Genomic DNA, 18,566 nt, shown 5'->3' on the forward strand with positions numbered 1-18,566 from the left:
ATCCTCAGGGAGTTTGACATTTAATTTACCTCCATTCATTGTTGATAATTTTGAAGTCTGATTGTGACAATTCTGATGCAAGTCTATATTGACATTAAAAAATACATACTTGGTTTTATTGTTACATTTTTATTCAAGTTGCAGAATTAGTTATGGGATAAGCAGTCTGGAATGGCCCTGCTAATATATTATGAATTGTTTTAATAAAACTTCATCCTCTTAATATAGTTGTTTGTAGTAGTAGGAGGTGGAGGAAAAAGTCTTGTAATCTGAAGTATCAGCATGTCTCTAGAAGCCAGAGAAACCTATGAGAAAGAAGTTGTATTTGAAAGTCTGAAAGTATAGCATTGTATTTAAGTTTGGAGTATACGCAGGTGACTATTATGCAGAGAAGCCGTCGTGATCTAAAAATGTAGTAAATGCATTTGGTGTATCGGTGGACCTACAAAGTATGTCAAAAATGCCTGCTTTCTATTGTCAGCCTCTTCCTTCTTGCTTCAATATTTGTGATTTGTGTCTGCGGGGAAAATGTCATTAAAAGTCAGGATTGGAAAGGCAGAACTCTTATGGAGAATAGCATGCTGAACTTGAAACTGTTTTACTTGACTAAATAATAACAACTTTTCATACTTCAAGCAGAGATTTTTTTTTTTTCAAGATCCAAAGCTGCCATCGAGTGTCTTGACATAATACAAAGCCATGATGGTCTCCAAAATGGTGACTGACCATGTGGGGAAAGTGTATGGGAATTCTAACTAACCAGGGTATCTACTAATAGGCCCCAGTCCGGTAAAGCACTAAAGTACACATGTATGTTTAAGTATGTGAGTGGTCCCAATGTGGTTTCAGTGGACTACTTGCATGCCTATGTGTATTGCTGGATTGAAGCTTTTGGTGAGTAGAATAACTTTTATTTATCTCCTGAACCAGTTTCACAAACAAAACATTAAAGAATTATTGTAACTATGTGAGGGAAACTTAATAACTCAAGAAAGCGTATATTGTAAACAGGCATTCTTTTACATACGTGACTGTCATGCTAGGTGATTGTTAGAAGATTTTTTAATTCTTCTTGTACCTTGTTTATGATCTGTGTTTTTCATCAGCTGGGACAATAAATAAACACTGAAGTCAGTTTCATAGACACATAGGACTTCTGGGATTTTAAGTCTGTCTTGGTCGGTGCCAGATGTTTCAGTAATGATCTTCCCAAAGGAAATACTTTTTGTCCTAAACAGTAGAAAAAATTGCCCATCTTAAAATAAGATTTAATAGCCAGAGTACAAAAATAACTACTCTTATGCAGTTGTAGACAACCGTGTCTGTCTCTTACTGTTTTCAGTATTTACTAAATTCTTGACCTGGTTCCTGTCACAGGAATTTTGTGGATTAACTGTATTTTTCTGGTCAGCAGAGTCAATTTTAAATTAGTTTCAGTGTCTTGTAGTGGCCCTTTAGTATGATGTGTGAGAGGCTAAGATTATGAGTTAGTACCTAACAAAAGATACAAGTCTTTTGTAATACAAATTTAAAAAAAATTAAACCCATCAAATTACTTTATGTCTATATGCCACCTGCTGTTTTGATTGTTGGGTTTCTTCTGTGCTTCAAACAGTTCCCAGCCCTTTCAGTCTCCTTGACATGTTCATTTCTAAAGAAATTTCACTTGTCTCTGAGCACTGTTCTTTTTCTCCTTTCAAGATAGAATGATCCATAAAATGCACATCATCTGAAGAACAAGGCACAAGTAATTTTGCAAAAGAGCTGTATACTAGCCATAATTTATTACATCTTTATATCCCCAAATGTTTTGGATTTCTCTTTTGATTGCTTTGTGTATAGAGTAGAGGTTTGTATTGAGCTGCTTCATTTGCTCCATATTTTCACTCAAATTATTCTGATTAGTATGTGTGAGATAGTTTAAAATCTGTTTTTCTTTAAATTTTATTCTAGTTTAGCAGCACAGATCTAAATAATCCTTTCCAAAATGGTCAATTTTATGAGCTACCAGTCTGGCTTTACTTTTATGCAAGTCCGTTTTAGGCTGAAGATTTAAGATGTAACCCACTAAAGCCAAGTTAGTAGAATACATGTGATTCTTGCTGTAACATTTTTATGCATACAGCTTGAAGTTTTCTGTCACTTAATAGTAGAGTGCTCATGTGAACAGCTCTGTATGAAGGCTTTTCTTTAGTAAAAATTCTTAGCTAAGTTACATTTAATTCTGTTGGTTAGTAAGATTCCATTGAACAAGAAGATGCTTCTCTATTTAAGTATTATACACCAGAACTTTTTGTGACCAGAATAGTTCTCTGAAAATAATTCTTTTGATATTTGATATATGACAGGTGATAATAAATTATCAGGTTGTATATACTTAATAAGTAGTCCCAGGATTTTTTTCACGTTGCCTATTTATATATCAAACCAGCTATTCAATGTGTAAACCAACTTTGTAGTATCTGTGGCATTTATTTTACAACAGCTTTTTCCAGATCAAATGGATATTATTGTGGTCTGATGTATTTTTAAAAACAATATTTTTCTTCCTAGGGCGTGGACATAACTACAGCTATGAATGATCGAGCAGTGGCTCAGAAAAGGCTTAATGAAAACACGTTTGATTTAGAGGCCATGTGCATGTTAAATCGTGCACAGGAACAGGTATGTTGCACTTTTTCATCAGCATTTTGATGAACTTAAAGAAAGTAAACATTTTACCCTTCATACCAGCTGATTTTTCTTACATATTTAAGTACAGGTTTTTGGAAGCCCAGTTTATGAGCACATGTTTAAAAATTTTGCCTTTATTTTGCGCTTCATAACACTGATTTTGAGGATAAACAAACGATGAACCATGAACTTGCTAGACTTTGAGCTCAGGCTTTAGGGTTGACATATGCTCAGCTTTTTGGAGCGTCTGCTTACAAATGAGTATTAATGAACATAGCACTAAATGTAAGTGAGGAATCATTATGAAGATTATTGAGAAACAGAGAATTGCAAAGGAAGAATGTGCAAATTTTTATTTTGGTCTTACATTTGATTTTTATTTTGTAGATTGACGCCTGGGCTCAGTCAAACTCCATACCTGGCCAGTTCACAGGAAGTACTGGAGCACAGATACTGTCCTCAGATGAGCTGACCAACAGTGGTCCCCAAGCATGGATTAGAAAGGTAGAAGTTATGCAGACATACTTGTCTAACCATCACATTTTAAATAGTAGTGGAAGTATTGGAAAATGCAAAGGATGTGCCTTAAAAACCTATGGTAATGCATGTGTCAAATACAACAGGTTGAGTTAAATCACTGTCTTTGATCAATTTAGATACTTGCTGCTGCCGTATCCATTTTGTTGTGTATTAAGGTGTTGCTCATGACATAGAGTACTTCAATAAGATGTGCGTCCGGTACTTGAGTCAGATTGGCTCATATATGCTGTTACCTTGCACTGAAATGACATTCATGATATTGGTATGGTTGCAGTGGTAGGTCCATCACTACTTTTACGGGACTGGGACAGATCAGGCAAGGTTTGATCCTGATGTTATTGAAGTCAGTGATGTTTTGGCATCAACTTCAGTGAACCAAGTCCCAAACTGCCATTTTGTTTGACTTGGTTCTATCTGATTGCTACTTTGCCTTTATTTGTATCACCAGGGTTTTCTGGGAGCCAAAGATCTGGAGTACTAAACCAGGAGTTGCAGTTGGGTTAATAAGTTTAATGTCATCCTTCAGTGAAATAGTTCCTCTTATATTGGCATTGTGCAGAGTAATACTGGCTTATTTTTGGGGTGTGGTGCGTCATACATACATGCGTTTTATAAGTTTAATAATTCATACTTCATCTTTGAAAATGAACACTGAACTGGTTCTCCTTCAAGAAGTAGAACTGAGGAATTCAAGCAATATCCGCCTTTCAGGCAAAAAGAATAATGAGTTATGGTGGTCAATCTTGCAAGTAATGTAGTTGAGTATATGTTGTATCTGCTTATCCTTCCAGAACTCAGTGTTAAGGCAGCCCTCAAAACTGGTAGGTTAGATTTGAGGCTTAGGTAGAATTTTCCATAAAATTTGGTGTAAACTAAATACAGAAGCCTGGAATTACAACATCCTAAAAATAGAAATATTTTTGCCAAGATTCACTAACTTGTTTTTCCACTTTATATAGCCAAGCAATACAGAGAGCCAGGCAACAAACACAGAGATCCAAGTTAGTTGCTAGATGGGAATCTTTTGGGCTCTTCTCAGTATTAATATAGAGTGTAGATGATAAAGTCTTATTTTAACAATTATTAACTTTGAGATTGCAACAGAATGTTAGCTTTGATTACAATAATTGTCCCTGGCAGAGGAACTTAGAAATATAAAGCACTCAGCTGTATTGGTGAGAAAAGGAAAGCTTTTCTATCATGAGGCTTGTGAAAGAGATTTAGCAAGCCTAGGAGGGTTCTCCCTTTCTGCAGTACCTTGAGTGAGTTCCCAAGGCAATGGAAGGGGAGGATCTCTGATCATCTCTTTCCCAAGCCGCCTCTTCTCATCTCATTTTCATTCCTTGAGGTTCTGAGGTGGTCTTCTGTGCCTTACAGTGACAGGAGTGTCCACTAACAAAAATCAAGTGGAGAAGGCAAGTGTGTTTTCCCTTGGTCTTTTAATTTCGTGATCTGCTTTAAAAAAAACCACAACAAAACAACTAACAAACAAAACAACAAAAAAACCCAACAATGCTTTATAGGGAGAAAATGAGAAAAGAGTCTGGTCTCTGGCTTGTGGACATGACTGCTGTGAGGAGCAGAAGCATATTGGAACATTTTGTTGAATGTAGAAATAAGAATGAGCTGGCAGAAGTGCTTCTGTCCTTCTCATAGCTGTAAAAATGTACAGTGGTTTGCAGTAGTAGGCGTCCTCCCTAGCAAGCATCATGTGGTTTGTCAGAAAGGAGGCTGCTACTGGAAACAAGAAGAGTTGGGTGAAGAAGATGAGGACACAGTCCTCTTTCCTGCTCTGGCATTCCTCAGCTTGACTTCTTTTGCTCTTTCCAGGTTTCATATTCGCACGCACATTGCCATCAAACGCATGAGATGACAAGTAGTTACAGTCATGCGCCCTCTACAAAATGCATTAGGGGCTACAGAAGACTTGCCCTGTGGTTTGGTTTTTGTTTTGTTTTTTTTTTTTTTTAGGAATGGTGGGGCCTATGAAAGCCTTCACAAAACTTAGGTTTGGTGAACTTAATGTGGAGTTGCATCCTGTGGTTAGAGAATGATTCCACAGAAAAAAGTGAAGTAGGGATAATGGGTTCTGAATGCATGTTATCTTTCTCAGTGATATGAATGCAAACCAACCATGAAATGCAAAGTACAGGTTTTATTTTACTTAGGCACTTGAAGTTGTGTAACGTGGTTCCTGTTAATTATGCAATGTAGCACTGAGAAGTCAGACTCGTATTCTCTTTTTTGTCCTAAGAATGTGTTTTAACATTTAAAAAAAGTAGTATTTTTAAATTTTTTATCTGCTAGTAGGGCTGTGGAGTTTCTGGGGGTATGTTGTGTGTGTGAATTAATGCACGTTTCTGACTGAAGATGTTGTTTACTCAAGGCATTTTGCTTGGGAGATTGCCATGAGAGGACTTGTGGATGTGCACTGTTTAGCAGAAACAGAGCCCATGTCAGCTAGTTAGTTGTGTATCATTAAATGAAGAATTAGAACATGTACAGACATTGTGCTTGATAGAGAGAATCACAAAACTAGATAGATGAAACGAAACAGAAGAGCAGTGTCAGGAGGGGAGAAAAATTAAAGTACTCGGGGAACTTGTTTGATAAGTGCTGTCTTCACTTTGCATTTCTTGGATTTCAGGGGATTTTTTGTACTTTAAAAATGACTCTGGAGAGGTAATATGTACTCAAACCAAAATATGCCTGCAATTTCAATCTTATCTCAATAAAGTTTTGAGGGAATTAGTTACTGAAGTGGTTAACGTGGCATACTTGAATGTTTGACATACCAATTAGAAGTATGGTTTGTAAGTAATGTGCTAATTCATGATGTTCATGCACAGGGTTCTGAGCAGTATTTGTAAAGCAATAATGTGTTGTTAGGTTTCTTGTATCAGTAAAACAGATTAATGAACAATATTATCTTTTTCTTTTGAAAAGTGGTTTCTGTTTCAGTTTATCATCATTGGTGTAATCAGTTCACAAATATGACTGACTTGTTCTGGAGGTTGCTGCTTTTTTTCTTTTTTCTTACAAATAGACTGTGCTGCTGAATAAATGTCAGATCAGAGGAAGTGGTCACATAGGTTTTTTTCCAAGCAAATTCTGTTGAGGTCTACTTACCCAGACTTTCTCAGACTCACCACTTATTTCTGGATTTATCAGCTTCATTCTATAGCCTAAACTTGCTCTCCAAACAAGATTTCTGCAACGTTTTATGCACACAGGGTAATGCTAGAGATCTCTTTCATTCATTTGTGCTAAAGCATGACACACAGTTTTACAGTGACCATTAGAATGCTCTGCTTTGCATAGCAAGGTCTGAGAAGTTCAAGCATACCTTCCATTCTTCCATAGTCATAGCAGATTAGCAAGACTCATGCTAACGATGGAGTTAAAACTGTGTCTTGTGATTGTCACTTGGAGAAGGACTGCTGACCTTCTAATAAGGCCACTTACGAAAATACTTGTATTCCTATTGCCTTATATGACACAATGAGCTTTTCTTGGAAATGAAGGCAACGTGCAAGACAAATCAGCTGTACGGTAGTTATATTGGACTGGCTCCCTGTTCAGTCCTCAAAATGTGTGGGTTTTTTTTTTTGTTGTGTTTTTTGTTTGTTTGCGGTTTTTTTGTTGGGTTTTTTTTTGTTTGGTTGGTTTTTTGTTTTTTTTCCAGCTAGTCTCAGCTTGTTTTCTACTGATTATATGCAAAAGTTGGGAACAGAAATCCTGAAGCTGATGGTGAGCGTAGTTTTTGTGAGGCATTTGATGGGATTTTTCAGAAAGGTATTCTTCCTCTTGCGCTGGGGAAGGAATGTGGCTGCTGTTAAAAGTGCCGGTTCGTTTTATGGAAAGTTCAGGTACTTTGCAAAAGTTTTGCCAAAGACAGATGCTTGTTCCTGGTACTTGACTCAGAAATTCTTTGGCATTAGTCTTAAAGTAATCTTTAAGACAGCCCACTGTGCTATAGCTGAAACTGTCCACCTACTGCCTTTAAGGCTTTGTTGTCCTTTGCTTAATAAATTATTGCTCCAGAGAAATAAACCTTCCTCCTGACAATTTATGCTTTAGTGCCCTGTCAGCATTGTGAGAAGGAACGGGTATTTTCACAGAGCAGAAATTGAAGATGTATTTTAAGATCTCTCAAATAATTATGGCTTTCCTATTTCAGATGTTGCAGGTGCTGTTTTATAGATTGTTCAGTTCAATGCTGTATGCTATCCTTTTCCCAAAGACAGCTGTTGCTGTTAAACAATGGTGACTGTCCCAACTTGTATTGTGTTTCAGAAAAAAACCCGTAAAATCATCTTTGAGGTGTGATTTTTTTTTTTTGTTTGTTTGTTTGTTTGTTTAAGCCCTTAAATGCTAATTCAGGCATTCATGTCCCCCCAGATTCGTTGCCTTAACATAGCTTTAAAAGAGGAATAGTTTTAATTAAAATTACTAAAAAACCCTCTTAAGTGATTAGGTTTTAGTATGTAGCCTTCTTATTAAAGACAAAGTGTTGACACAAGAATGTGGCTTATTAGTTGTCGCCATCTGCTGGCAGAATGGAAGTGTGCTTTATTTGGCTGACCTTTCATGGAATTTAGAGATCAAAAGATGAGAAAAATGATATTAAATTTTCGTGCAGGCTTGCTGTAATTGAGAGTGAATGAAAAAGAAAATTATTTTGTAAATAGTTATTTCTGACAACAGTAACCAAATACTTAGAAACCTGGGCGGTTATTGTGTTATGTACTCTTCAATTTGATATCCTCACTATGGGGCAGGTCTGCAAGGGTACATAGCTGCTAAATAGTTTTGTGAGACTTGGCCTTTTATGATTTTTAAAACTGAAAAGAAATTTATATCTTGCTTTCCTGTTTTTGATAATGTTTCTACTATTTTTATGTTTTCAAATGTAATTACAAACACAGTGCTACCCATACTCTATTAAATCATGGGCTAAGTGAAGTTGTCTTGTCATTAGATTATAGAAAAATAGTTAAAGAGGATATAATTGTACAGGTGACATTAGAGATTTATATTCAGTCTATTACTTAAAAAAACCCAAAACTGAAATATCTTTCTCCCCTGCTGCAGGCCTTCTTTGCTTCTTCAGTAAACTGAATCAAAGTAGGCTTCTTCTGGCTCCTTTTATATTGGTACCAGAATTACTTCATTTAGCCTTTTAGTGTGATGCACAAATACAGCTATTCTGTAATGAAACAAAACTTTCATTTTTAATTCCTTCTTGTCTCGGTTCTGTTGCACATGTTTAGGAGTCAGCATAGTGTAAAAAATTCCTATTAAAGTTACCAGATAGGATTCTGAATTCACACATTAGAAGAGGTGTTTTTAATAAACTACACTTTGGAATTTAGGACTCTTTTTATTTCCAGTGTTTGGAATTTGTTCAGGCTCTGGTAATCCCTATATAGGAACCTCGGGCTTTGATTTTTTCACTACGAATAGCAGTATTTTTGATTCTGTTCTCCTTTCTACACCACTCCTAACACCTGAATTAGTACATTTACAGGTGTGATGAGAAAGCTGTGTAACATTAAAGTGACCTCATCAAGAAATTGCACTCTGTCATTTGTGAACTGAATACACACTGGTGATAATGAAACAGATGTTTATATTGAAAATTCTATCATTGCAAAGCAGGTACAAAAGAGGAATCGGAACCCAGGGTGTCATTGACTGGGGTTTGTATCATTCTCGGCATGGTTGCCCTTTTCTTATGAGAGGTTCCTGGAAAAGAGAGGGGAGAATGAAAATGGAAGTAAGTAAAAGCTGTTCTAGGTGTATAGATTGAGGCAGTTCATATCGAAGAAACTGATTGTCTCTGTGTACACACACACACTGCATGGTCTGCACCAGTCAGAAAAAAGTTGAACTGGAGAGGAGCACTTAGCCTCTCTACTCTTCCATCAGACCGCTTTGTTATTAAATGCAGCATCCAGTTGCATGATTGATAGGTATTTACTGTTTAATAGGTAAATATTTGGAGAAATCCTGCCACAATCTTCAACAATTATTTTTTTTTAAATTTTTTTAACACCATGTATAGTGGGGATTACACACATGCATCATTAGTGTGTGTCAGTCGCCAATTTGAAATCCCCTTAAAAATACATTAACTTTAGTCTCTGCTAAAGTAAGACTTCTGGTTTTGTTTACATACAGATTGAAACCAAGGACCTGTCAGTCCTTTGTCCAAATCCGGGAGATGCTTACTTTTGCAAGCACAACTCAAAATAAAGCAAAAAAAAAGTTCTATTAATTTGCTTTGATAGTAAGTAAAAATTTCACAAAAATGCTAGGCAATGTCTCATCTAACCTACTATGCGAAATAACTGATGGACTTATCAGTGCCAGTGTGTAAACTTGTATATTTTAAGGCAAGCAATTTTTTGCTGTGATGGAAATGATTGACTTACTTACTTGGGTCAGCGGGGGGGGCAGAAGAGAGATGATAGTTCACAGAATAACCTGTGAACTTTCACCCCTCTATATGGAAACTTGTTTCAGGGTCAAATCCTTGTAGCTGCCTTCTTGCCACGGTCAATGCCAGCCCTACTATTCACAACACTGCGGCCATCGAGGCCTAGGTACGTAAACATTTAAGGAGTTTTTAAAGTTCTTTACATCAAAACAGATTTTTAAAATTTCTGTTTATAAGCTTTCACCATTTAACAACTATTATGTTAATGATTATTTGAAAAGAATGTGAAGACTACTGCTGCTAAACTGTGTGGCTAAGCGCCTTTTTTTTTCCTTTAAAAAAAGAAAATAAAAACCTGTATGTTTCATGTGGATTTTCAGAGTAGAACTTGAATGTGCAACTGCTGTATAATAAAACGGGAAAACTTTTTTTTATATTTAAAATACGCCTAAACACTATGTGAATGTCATTACTAAATGTGCTTGTATTTTGTTCAATAACTAGGTACACTTGGCACACGTTGCCAGTTAAACAGTTAACACTGCCTCCTTTCACAAGATGAGAAGAGATGCATTGGAACCAAAGTAGCGTGTTTAAAAATGGACGGTTATTGTTTTATTAAATACATATGTCTGAAATGGGTCACTTGCCGCTTTTGGATTGCATTAGAATTTTCTTAAGTTGTTCTTTTTTGAAAATATTGATTTGTGTCTCGTGTGTCTGCGTGAATTCTGGTTTATACAAAATGTTAATGTATATAAAGCTAAGGTGTATTTTTTTTGAATTGAGTCTGTGAAAGGTTGTTAGAAACATTTTTTGGAAGCTCCCACTTATTTTTTGAAATCCCTGTGCTAACTTTAGGTCTTGTTTTACTTTTCTTTTTCTGGATAGGATCAGTTCTTAAGAGCAGCCCCTGTAACTGGAGGAATGGGAGCTCAACTGATGAGAAAAATGGGCTGGAGAGAAGGAGAAGGGCTTGGAAAAAACAAAGAAGGCAGTGTTGAGCCTATTATGGTCGATTTTAAGACAGATCGGAAAGGTAAGCCCTTCCATAGATGTCTTATGGCAGTATAAATTTCTCATGTCTGTTTTGGAGATAGGCAAGATAACTTTGAAGTAGTGAGCTTTTTCTGGATACAGTTTCACTGTAAAAATGAAGAGAATGATGTAGGTGACTTTTGGTACTAGTTTTTCAAGCCCTGGATTGGAATATAGGCTTTGTTCTTATGCCTGTGAATTCTTCCAGATGTTCTTAACTGTCCCTAACCTTCACCTTCCATTTTAAAAAGTGCTTCTTGGTGGTTCTTAAATTAGGGATGTGCTTCGGTTGGATGTATGGAGAAGGCACGGACAGGGAAATGAATTGTGGAAAAGCTGTTGTGGTTGGTCTAGAGAAAGTGGCTGAAGCAGGAATGGGGCAGGGTAGAAGACTGAATAGTTTGATCAGTTTTAAACTGAGGTGAAGGACAGAGGTGAGACCTACAGAGTTGAGTTACTGCTGCCTTTCAGCTGAAGTCCTGACATGAATAGACTGTCGTACTGATGGTTTTAGGTCTTCCAAATGGACTCTGTTGCCTTTTTTGTCCATCTGATCTCCCTGCTGTTCTGTCTCCTGGTTTGATCCTGCTGCAGGCAGCTCTGCTCAACTACAGTGACGTTTCCCTGATGGTTTCTAAAGACTGCTTTAGCAATCTTTCCTCCTCCTCTTTTATATAGTCCACGGCCACAGGTGGAGAACTGTTGCACTTGGCTCATTTGAGTCCAAAGAACTATCCTTTTATTTATAGGCAGCCCACTGCTGCGTAAGCTGACAGCGTGGTTTATATGACCGGCCATCTCGCCAGCATATTCAGCAAGACTTCTGTTTTCCAAGTGAATGTTTATGAAAATTTTCCATCTGAAATATCTGTACAAGTTCTAACCATTTTAAATACAACACGCAGAATTTCAGTGGTCAAGATTTATGATTTAATTATTCTATTACACGTTACCACAATAAACAGTTGAACACTGACTGTAGGGAAAACAAATTCTTACTGTTGTTCTCCTAAATATTTTTTAAGAACTGGGAACCTTTAATATATTAAATAATCTAATATTAAAGCCTGAAAATACTTTGAATTATGGGTTTGTGTTAGCTTTTGTCAATGCTCATAATTGAGCTAGGAAGAAAGCAAAGCATAAAAACGCAAATGATGAGTTTATTTGCAGAGATATTGCTGGAGGAATCTTTAGGTGTCAAAATGCTAGTTCTCAATACAGAGATGGTTCAGTACTGCTCAGGTGACCAAGCTAGCAGTGAAAGTATAATTTAAACATTTGACTATTAAGTGCAAAGAGGTAGAAAATGAGAAGGCAAGCCTATGTTATGAAAATATCCATTGCTTTCTAAATTCTAAAGACCTTCTAAAAGCATAATACAGTTTTATAAACTGCAGCAGTCTCAAAGTACAGAACACAATAACAGACATCTTCGTAGTATATGAACAATGACCAAACTTGCTTTATAGCTGTTTTTCTTCTGTGCAAAGGGAGGGGGGGGGAAGATACCTGGTGACAGAGTGATTGATTACCAAGGAAATGTTTGAAAAATATATTGTTACTGTTGATCAGTTGCAGTGATCTTTCTAGACATTTTTTTATAAAGTTCTCGCTGCTGGTAAGAGTTCAGTTTAGCTTGATGAATATCAGTCAGTGGGAAGAAATGGAAACCAGTCGATTTCCGTATTACTTGCTCAAGCAGCCTGCGTAACAGTGATGGATTTTTGTGGTCAGGAGGGAAGAGTTAGCTCTGTTCATTATGTCACTTGCTTCTTGTCACGTCCTAGGGAAGAGTCAGCATTGCTGCACAACCTGTGAACATTTTGAACATTAAAAACATTTTGGTGATACACAGCTGTGTCACCTTGAATTTCCAGTTCTAGAAGTGTGCATCAGGATCCTCATGTGGTTTCTGATATAAATTCCCCTAATGCCTGCAGAATTTCATACCGAAATTTCCAACATCAAGCCCTAAGGCCCGAGACAGGATCAGATCCTCATTGTGCTGGGCATTCTGTAACAGGTAGTTTGCTCTCTCTGCTTCAGAATGCTCTGCCTCGGTAACAATTAAAAATGTTAGATGGAGTTAAAGGATGCCTCTTCCTGGCATGCGATAGATTAATCTGAAAATACTGATAACCTTAGTGAAGGCCGGGCTTTGCTTTAATTTCATAGTTTTAAAATACTTGGTTATTATTATACATGCAATCTTGCTGATAATTTCCACAAAAAAATCTAAAGGTGTTCTGTCTTGATAAAGAACACTTTTATATATATATAATATGGGAAGACAGCTCATGTTATGAGGAAGCAGCATGTTTCATGCATTACAAAGAAGCAGCTGAACAGTGTTTATACATTTATGATGAGTAGCTGAAGAGCTTCTTAAAACTTTAGTGTTCTTTGATGTTAACTGTATAAAGTCAGTTTTTTTAAAGTTCTGTGCAGAGGTTTAAAGAAAAGTCAGAAATGTTTAAAAGGAGTCTGTCTGTTACTAATTAACCAACCTGTTCTTGTTTTATAAGGATTTTTTAACATGTTTTTGGAACTTATCCCTCAAACAAATACGATGTACAGTTATAGGAACAAGCAGTTTGCTAAGGAGTTACTTGGTAGGCTGCACTGAGACATAAACCAAAAGGTTGTCTGCCTTTGCTGTAGCTTTTGCTTAGACCCTGATTTTTCCAGACACTGAATGAACTCTAGTTCTCTCACAGACAGCGTTGAAACCAAACCCTTCTTGAGTTTTGCTGTCAGCCAGTGAATTGTTGGTTGTCTGTGTTGAAAGAAGCTTCGTCCATCAGCAGAGCTTGTCAGGAGTCCGTTGCAGCTTTTTTGAAAATCCCTCCTGAGGTACCAGGGACAAAATGTGGAAGACAAGTGTCAGTGACTTAGAGTGAGGGAGACACAGTATTAATGCAGAGAATGATTGAAGAGTTTTTTTTCTTGGGTGGAAATCTTTGGTTATTTTGGATATAAAATTTTGTAAGGAAAAAAAAAAAAGAAACTTTGTTTCAATGATTATTGTCTATGAGGGTTTCATGCCACTCAAAGTCCCTACTTATGAGCTGGAATATTAGGATGAAAATCTGGTCAGGAGGGAAGGATTTTCTTCTAAAGCAAAACAAAATAAAATGCCAACCAAAAAATGCTGAAGGAACAGGAAGAAACTGGAAACAATTGCAGTATCTCCCTGTCTTTATTCACGAAAGCCAGGAACAGAAACATATTGAGGTAAGAAGCAAAGTAATATTGAAGGATTGAAGTCTGAGAAATTCTGAAAAAACAGTCAGGTGTTTTGATTACATGTAAGGTAATGGCAAAATGAATGGAAAGAAACTTGAGTTACTTCTTAAGCATGGTATGGTTAGTGGCATTTGATAAATTTTTGGCAATTGTTACGTTTTATGTCTTGCTCTTGTAAGATTTTAAAAAGAAAAATGTTCAGCCCTTGTGTTTCACAGTGAATTCCATTGGAACTTGTGCTCTTTGTATTGACTCGGAGCCCAGTTGCATGCTTCTCTGCTACTTTACATTCACTGTGATTGAAATCACAGTAATTGGGCTGTGAATATGCACCTAAAGGATCAGTATTAGAATAGTTAAATAAAGAGAGCACGTTATAAGAACACCACTGTGCTATTCGTATCATAAGAGAATATATTTGGTACTTTTTACTGTTTCATGAAAATACTTCAAAGGCTTAGTATATTAGAGGCAAACTGTTAAGGTAGCGGCTGACTCTTGGGTTGCACAAAACAAATACTGAACGAGAGAATGTTTTAAAGTTTCTCTCTTGTTCGGTGTTTCTCCAAAGAAGGCACGGAAAACCAGGTGTTCCCTGACTTGCATAACACTACTCAGAAGTTTTCTACTGCCTGGCTTGTTAAGAGTCTTACTAGAGCAGTTGGGAAGAATGTTACATGTAGTATGGAGGGGGGAAAAAAATGCTGGGATAAAAGGGAGTTTGAAAGACTTCAGAAAAGGCAGTTGTGTCTCCAGGTTTCATCTCCACTGGTACATGTTACTGCTTTACTGACGAGAATACAGAAACCAGGTGGGAATGATAAATGTAAACGTTACTGTGTTTTGTTCAGGGCTTGTTGCTGTGGGAGAGAAGGCACAAAAGAGATCTGGACATTACGTTGTGATGAAGGATCTTTCAGGTGAGATTCTTACTTGTCTAAAAAATCTCACTGACAATGATTGCTTCGAGAGCAGCATTGAAATTTCAAATACATTTTATCTTTAAGGTAAACATCCAGTTTCTGCGTTGATGGAGATCTGTAACAAAAGAAGATGGTCACCACCTGAATTTGTGTTGGTGGATGATAGTGGGCCTGATCATCGCAAACATTTTATTTTTAAGGTGCGTTTGAGTTTCCTTGTTTGCTGTTGGTTTCTCTATTAAAGGTGGTGTAAATTCATGTATATAAATTTGTATATAAACATATAAGCCTTGTGAGTGGTGGCTGAGGACTGCTAAGCAGTGTCTCAATGCTAAAATTTAAAAGTTCTGTTTCTGTAAAGGCCAAATCAGATCTCTCAAGCACATAACCTGTAAATCTGTGAAGAAACACAGTATTCCACTTCTTACTAAAATTATTAAACCTATGTGGTATCATATTCTTGATGTTTACTTGCAGGTGTAGTGTTAAGTCTTAGTCGTGAGCAAGATTGGGTTAGTTTTGTCCTTCAGTTATCTTACAATGTGTGCTTGCTTTTTCACGTAATATCTTGTATTGGCAGTTACTACTTGGAAATGCTTGTGCTTGCAGACCAGCCGTGGATTTTGTCTACCCCTAAAGAGGAATTAGATAGGGAATGTGCTTGGAGGAGCTATGTAGTGCTGCCTTGAAACAGAAGTGAAGAGGCACTTTCTAACGCTTTCTTTTTTCCTCCCTCTCTTTCATAAACAGGTGAGAGTCAATGGAAATGAATATAGGCCTACTTTTGCCAGCCTTAATAAGAAGCATGCTAAAGCCACAGCAGCAACTGCGGCTCTCCAAGCGATGGGACTTGTACCAAAGGAAAGCATGGTTAATACCACCATGTTTAGGAGTGCCTCACACCGCTAGATATTGTTTTTTATATTGACATTATTTCAGATAATTTTACTCTGCACAAAAATGGTATTTGCCCTTTCATGTTGTAAATACATTGGCAATTCCCACGTTGTAAAAACTGTACAGACACCTTCAGGTTTTTCTTTTGTACCATCAAAATGTATTTAAATCATACTTAGTTTTTGGTATGTTTATATTGTTTACATTAGTGATGTAATTATTTCTTAAATGACTAAATCAGACGACAGACTCTGGAGGCATCAGTAATCTAAACCCTTGTTTTAAAACTCATGCAATTTCTCTTCAATACGGAATGTTAACACTTTCATACTGTTTTGTACTATGCTGCAGTTTTCCCTGGTCTTGGTAAAGCTACTCGTGTGCTTTTGCCGACAGCTGGTAAAAGGTCGCGCGGCTTACCTTAGTCTCGTCGAGGCTGGCGTGTACTGCTGGACAGATACTGGGCCAGTACTGTGACCCCTGCGAGAAGGCAGGCGGTGGTAGCCCTGTTGTACAGCGTTAGCACCGCGGCTTCTCTTTGGCTTTTGGTCGGGGGTTTAACTCGGTGGCACACTGCGACTGGCCGTACAGCCCGTACTCTAGGACAGACGTGATTAGGCAAAAGACTTGGCTTTCAGAGGGGTGGCAGAAAGTCCAGCAATGGAACCGATGAGACTTGCAATGTAAAGGTGACTCTCCCTGCATGTTCTGAGAAGGGAGATGATGGAGTTGTCTATTCCAAACAAATTAACACACTGCCTGATGTTGATTGTATGAATTTGTGGTTAATGTGAATTTTAAACTCTAACAAATCTACAACTGGATTCGGGGGGGGAGGGAGGGGATAGAATGATGCTTAAAATTGTTGTACCCAACTTGGTCAATAAAGCAGCACAAGTTCATAATCTTAATCACTGGTCAGTAAACAGTAATTAAAATGTATGCCAAAACAACTTTTTGAAGAAACGCACAGTATAAAAGTATGCTTTATGAAGATTTTCAACAGCTGTTAGGGCTGCAGAATCAGTTCTAGTCATTTTTGGTTGCTTTGAACTATTACCAAATTAACTCCTGGGGCTTAAATTTTCCGTAATGGTACTCTGCCCTCAAGGAGACAGCCTGATCCAGAGTTTTGGCAGTTTGACAATGGAGAGGATGTAGAAAGCTTTTCCTTTTTTTTTTTTTTTCTTTTTTTTTTTTTTTCTTTTTTCCTCTCCTTTCCTCTTTTTTCTTTTTTTAATTTAAGAAGTATTAGTACTTTAGCTATGTGCACTTTGCATTGGAAAGGGCATTGTACACCTCTTGCCAGATTTGTCTGAGTTCCGAGCAGACTGCCAGGATTTATGGACTTCAGTAGTTCAGGTGCTTATTTCAGAAGAGTCTTTTTGAGGTCATCTTTGTATTACATCTACTGACCAGAGCTTCATCTGGGACAGGAACAAAATACAGTTTGTGTGCACTAAGGCTGTGCTCAGGCCTAAAGTGAATGACCTTTGCAAGGGTAGTAGGAACGTGGGGGTGAAGAATTACTAGTACCTCTTCTTTCACCAAGTAAGGTAACTTGTGTGTATCTGTCAACTGTTATGGAACAAGGTGTCTGTCTTTGCCCTAAAGGGACAAGGATCAATGTCTCATGTTGCGTACAGCAGAGAAATGGTATTTGGTTCTCTACCACACACTTCTGAGAAATAAAGCCCCTTACTAGTCTGTCAAAGCGCTCTAGAAATGTCTAGTTAATTTTCATGGACGTAGTTGTCTTTAATTAAACTTTTTTCCCTTTGGCTTCTCGCCTTCAGTCTCTGACTAAATGTTTGAAGATCTTCTTACCTCATTTGCTGAATGAGTTGGAAGGTGTGTATAAAAACCCAAAAGTAAATACGATGGTACAGCGATGGAAAGATCTGCAGTGGGAGAACTGGGTGTTGTATCTGGCTTAACTGAAGTTTGGCTTTTTGATGTACGACTTGGAAGTAATTAACTCGGGATGTGGGAGCAGCTCCTAATCAGACTTCTGTTTAAATGTCTGGCTTGATAGACCTAAAACATCAGAGATGTTGATCATTCTGTTTCATCTGTGGTGTCCGTGTCAGCACTGGTTTCACATCTGTATAGTGTCAAATCTGGGAATGTACAATCTCTTGTTATTTGTTCTTTTTTTGGGTCTGTATTCCCCATGTGTCATGCAAAGATACATGTTATCTCACAGCAGCAAAGAGCAGGTGGAATCAGTCCCATTGACGGCTCCATTTTAAAAGTAACTTTAGGCAAGTTCTGGATTTCCTGCCTTAAAGATGTGGTACTGTATGTGGGTTTAACCTCTGGTCTTAAGAAAGACTTACAAGAAAAAAAGAAAATTAAGGTCTGTTATGCCCTAATTATGACACACTTTGATTTTGAGGTTTCTGTTTTAGTTTCATTCCTTGTTGTTCAGAATGATATATGAATCTAAAGCTAGTGCAGCGATGTGCTTCTGTTAAATTTGTAAATTTGAATTGGTTTGAGTGTCCTTTGCATGCAGGAATAGATAAGTAGTGATATATTAAAAAGAACAAGGAAACACTCTCTTGGAACCTGGTTATTTATGCAGCACTTCAGCTGTCTTAAAGGTGAATAGTCTGTGACTCCTGCTGATGGAAGACACGATCCGTTTGGCTGTTGGATTTCCTTTTGCTACACAACTATTTTCCTAGAAGTAATTTCACTGAAAGCACTTCTGACTTCCCTGTGGCGGGGAGCATTTTGAAACAGGTGCCCAAGAACTTGTAGCCAGCTTCCACCAGAACGATTTCTTGCCAGTCTTCTTA

At 37.3% G+C, this 18,566-nt stretch overlaps 1 protein-coding gene across 6 annotated transcripts in view; it reads left to right on the forward strand.

Annotated features, from left to right (window-relative positions):
• SON (SON DNA and RNA binding protein) overlaps positions 1 to 18,322 on the forward strand; it is a 41,134-nt gene extending 22,812 nt beyond the window's left edge. For 2 of the 6 annotated variants that reach the window (XM_074858247.1, XM_074858248.1), the window contains exons 7-12: positions 2,554 to 2,664; positions 3,061 to 3,177; positions 10,547 to 10,694; positions 14,794 to 14,862; positions 14,950 to 15,065; positions 15,616 to 18,322. In XM_074858247.1, coding sequence (XP_074714348.1) covers positions 2,554 to 2,664; positions 3,061 to 3,177; positions 10,547 to 10,694; positions 14,794 to 14,862; positions 14,950 to 15,065; positions 15,616 to 15,774 — 720 coding nt within the window. In that variant the 3' untranslated portion in view covers positions 15,775 to 18,322. The other 4 variants (XR_012627478.1, XR_012627479.1, XM_074858250.1 and 1 more) reach the window with 4 other exon arrangements.
• The last annotated feature ends 244 nt before the right edge of the window (positions 18,323 to 18,566 follow it).

The sequence above is a fragment of the Strix uralensis genome, chromosome 2 (genome assembly GCF_047716275.1).
Source record: "Strix uralensis isolate ZFMK-TIS-50842 chromosome 2, bStrUra1, whole genome shotgun sequence".
Taxonomy (NCBI): Eukaryota; Metazoa; Chordata; class Aves; order Strigiformes; family Strigidae; genus Strix; species Strix uralensis.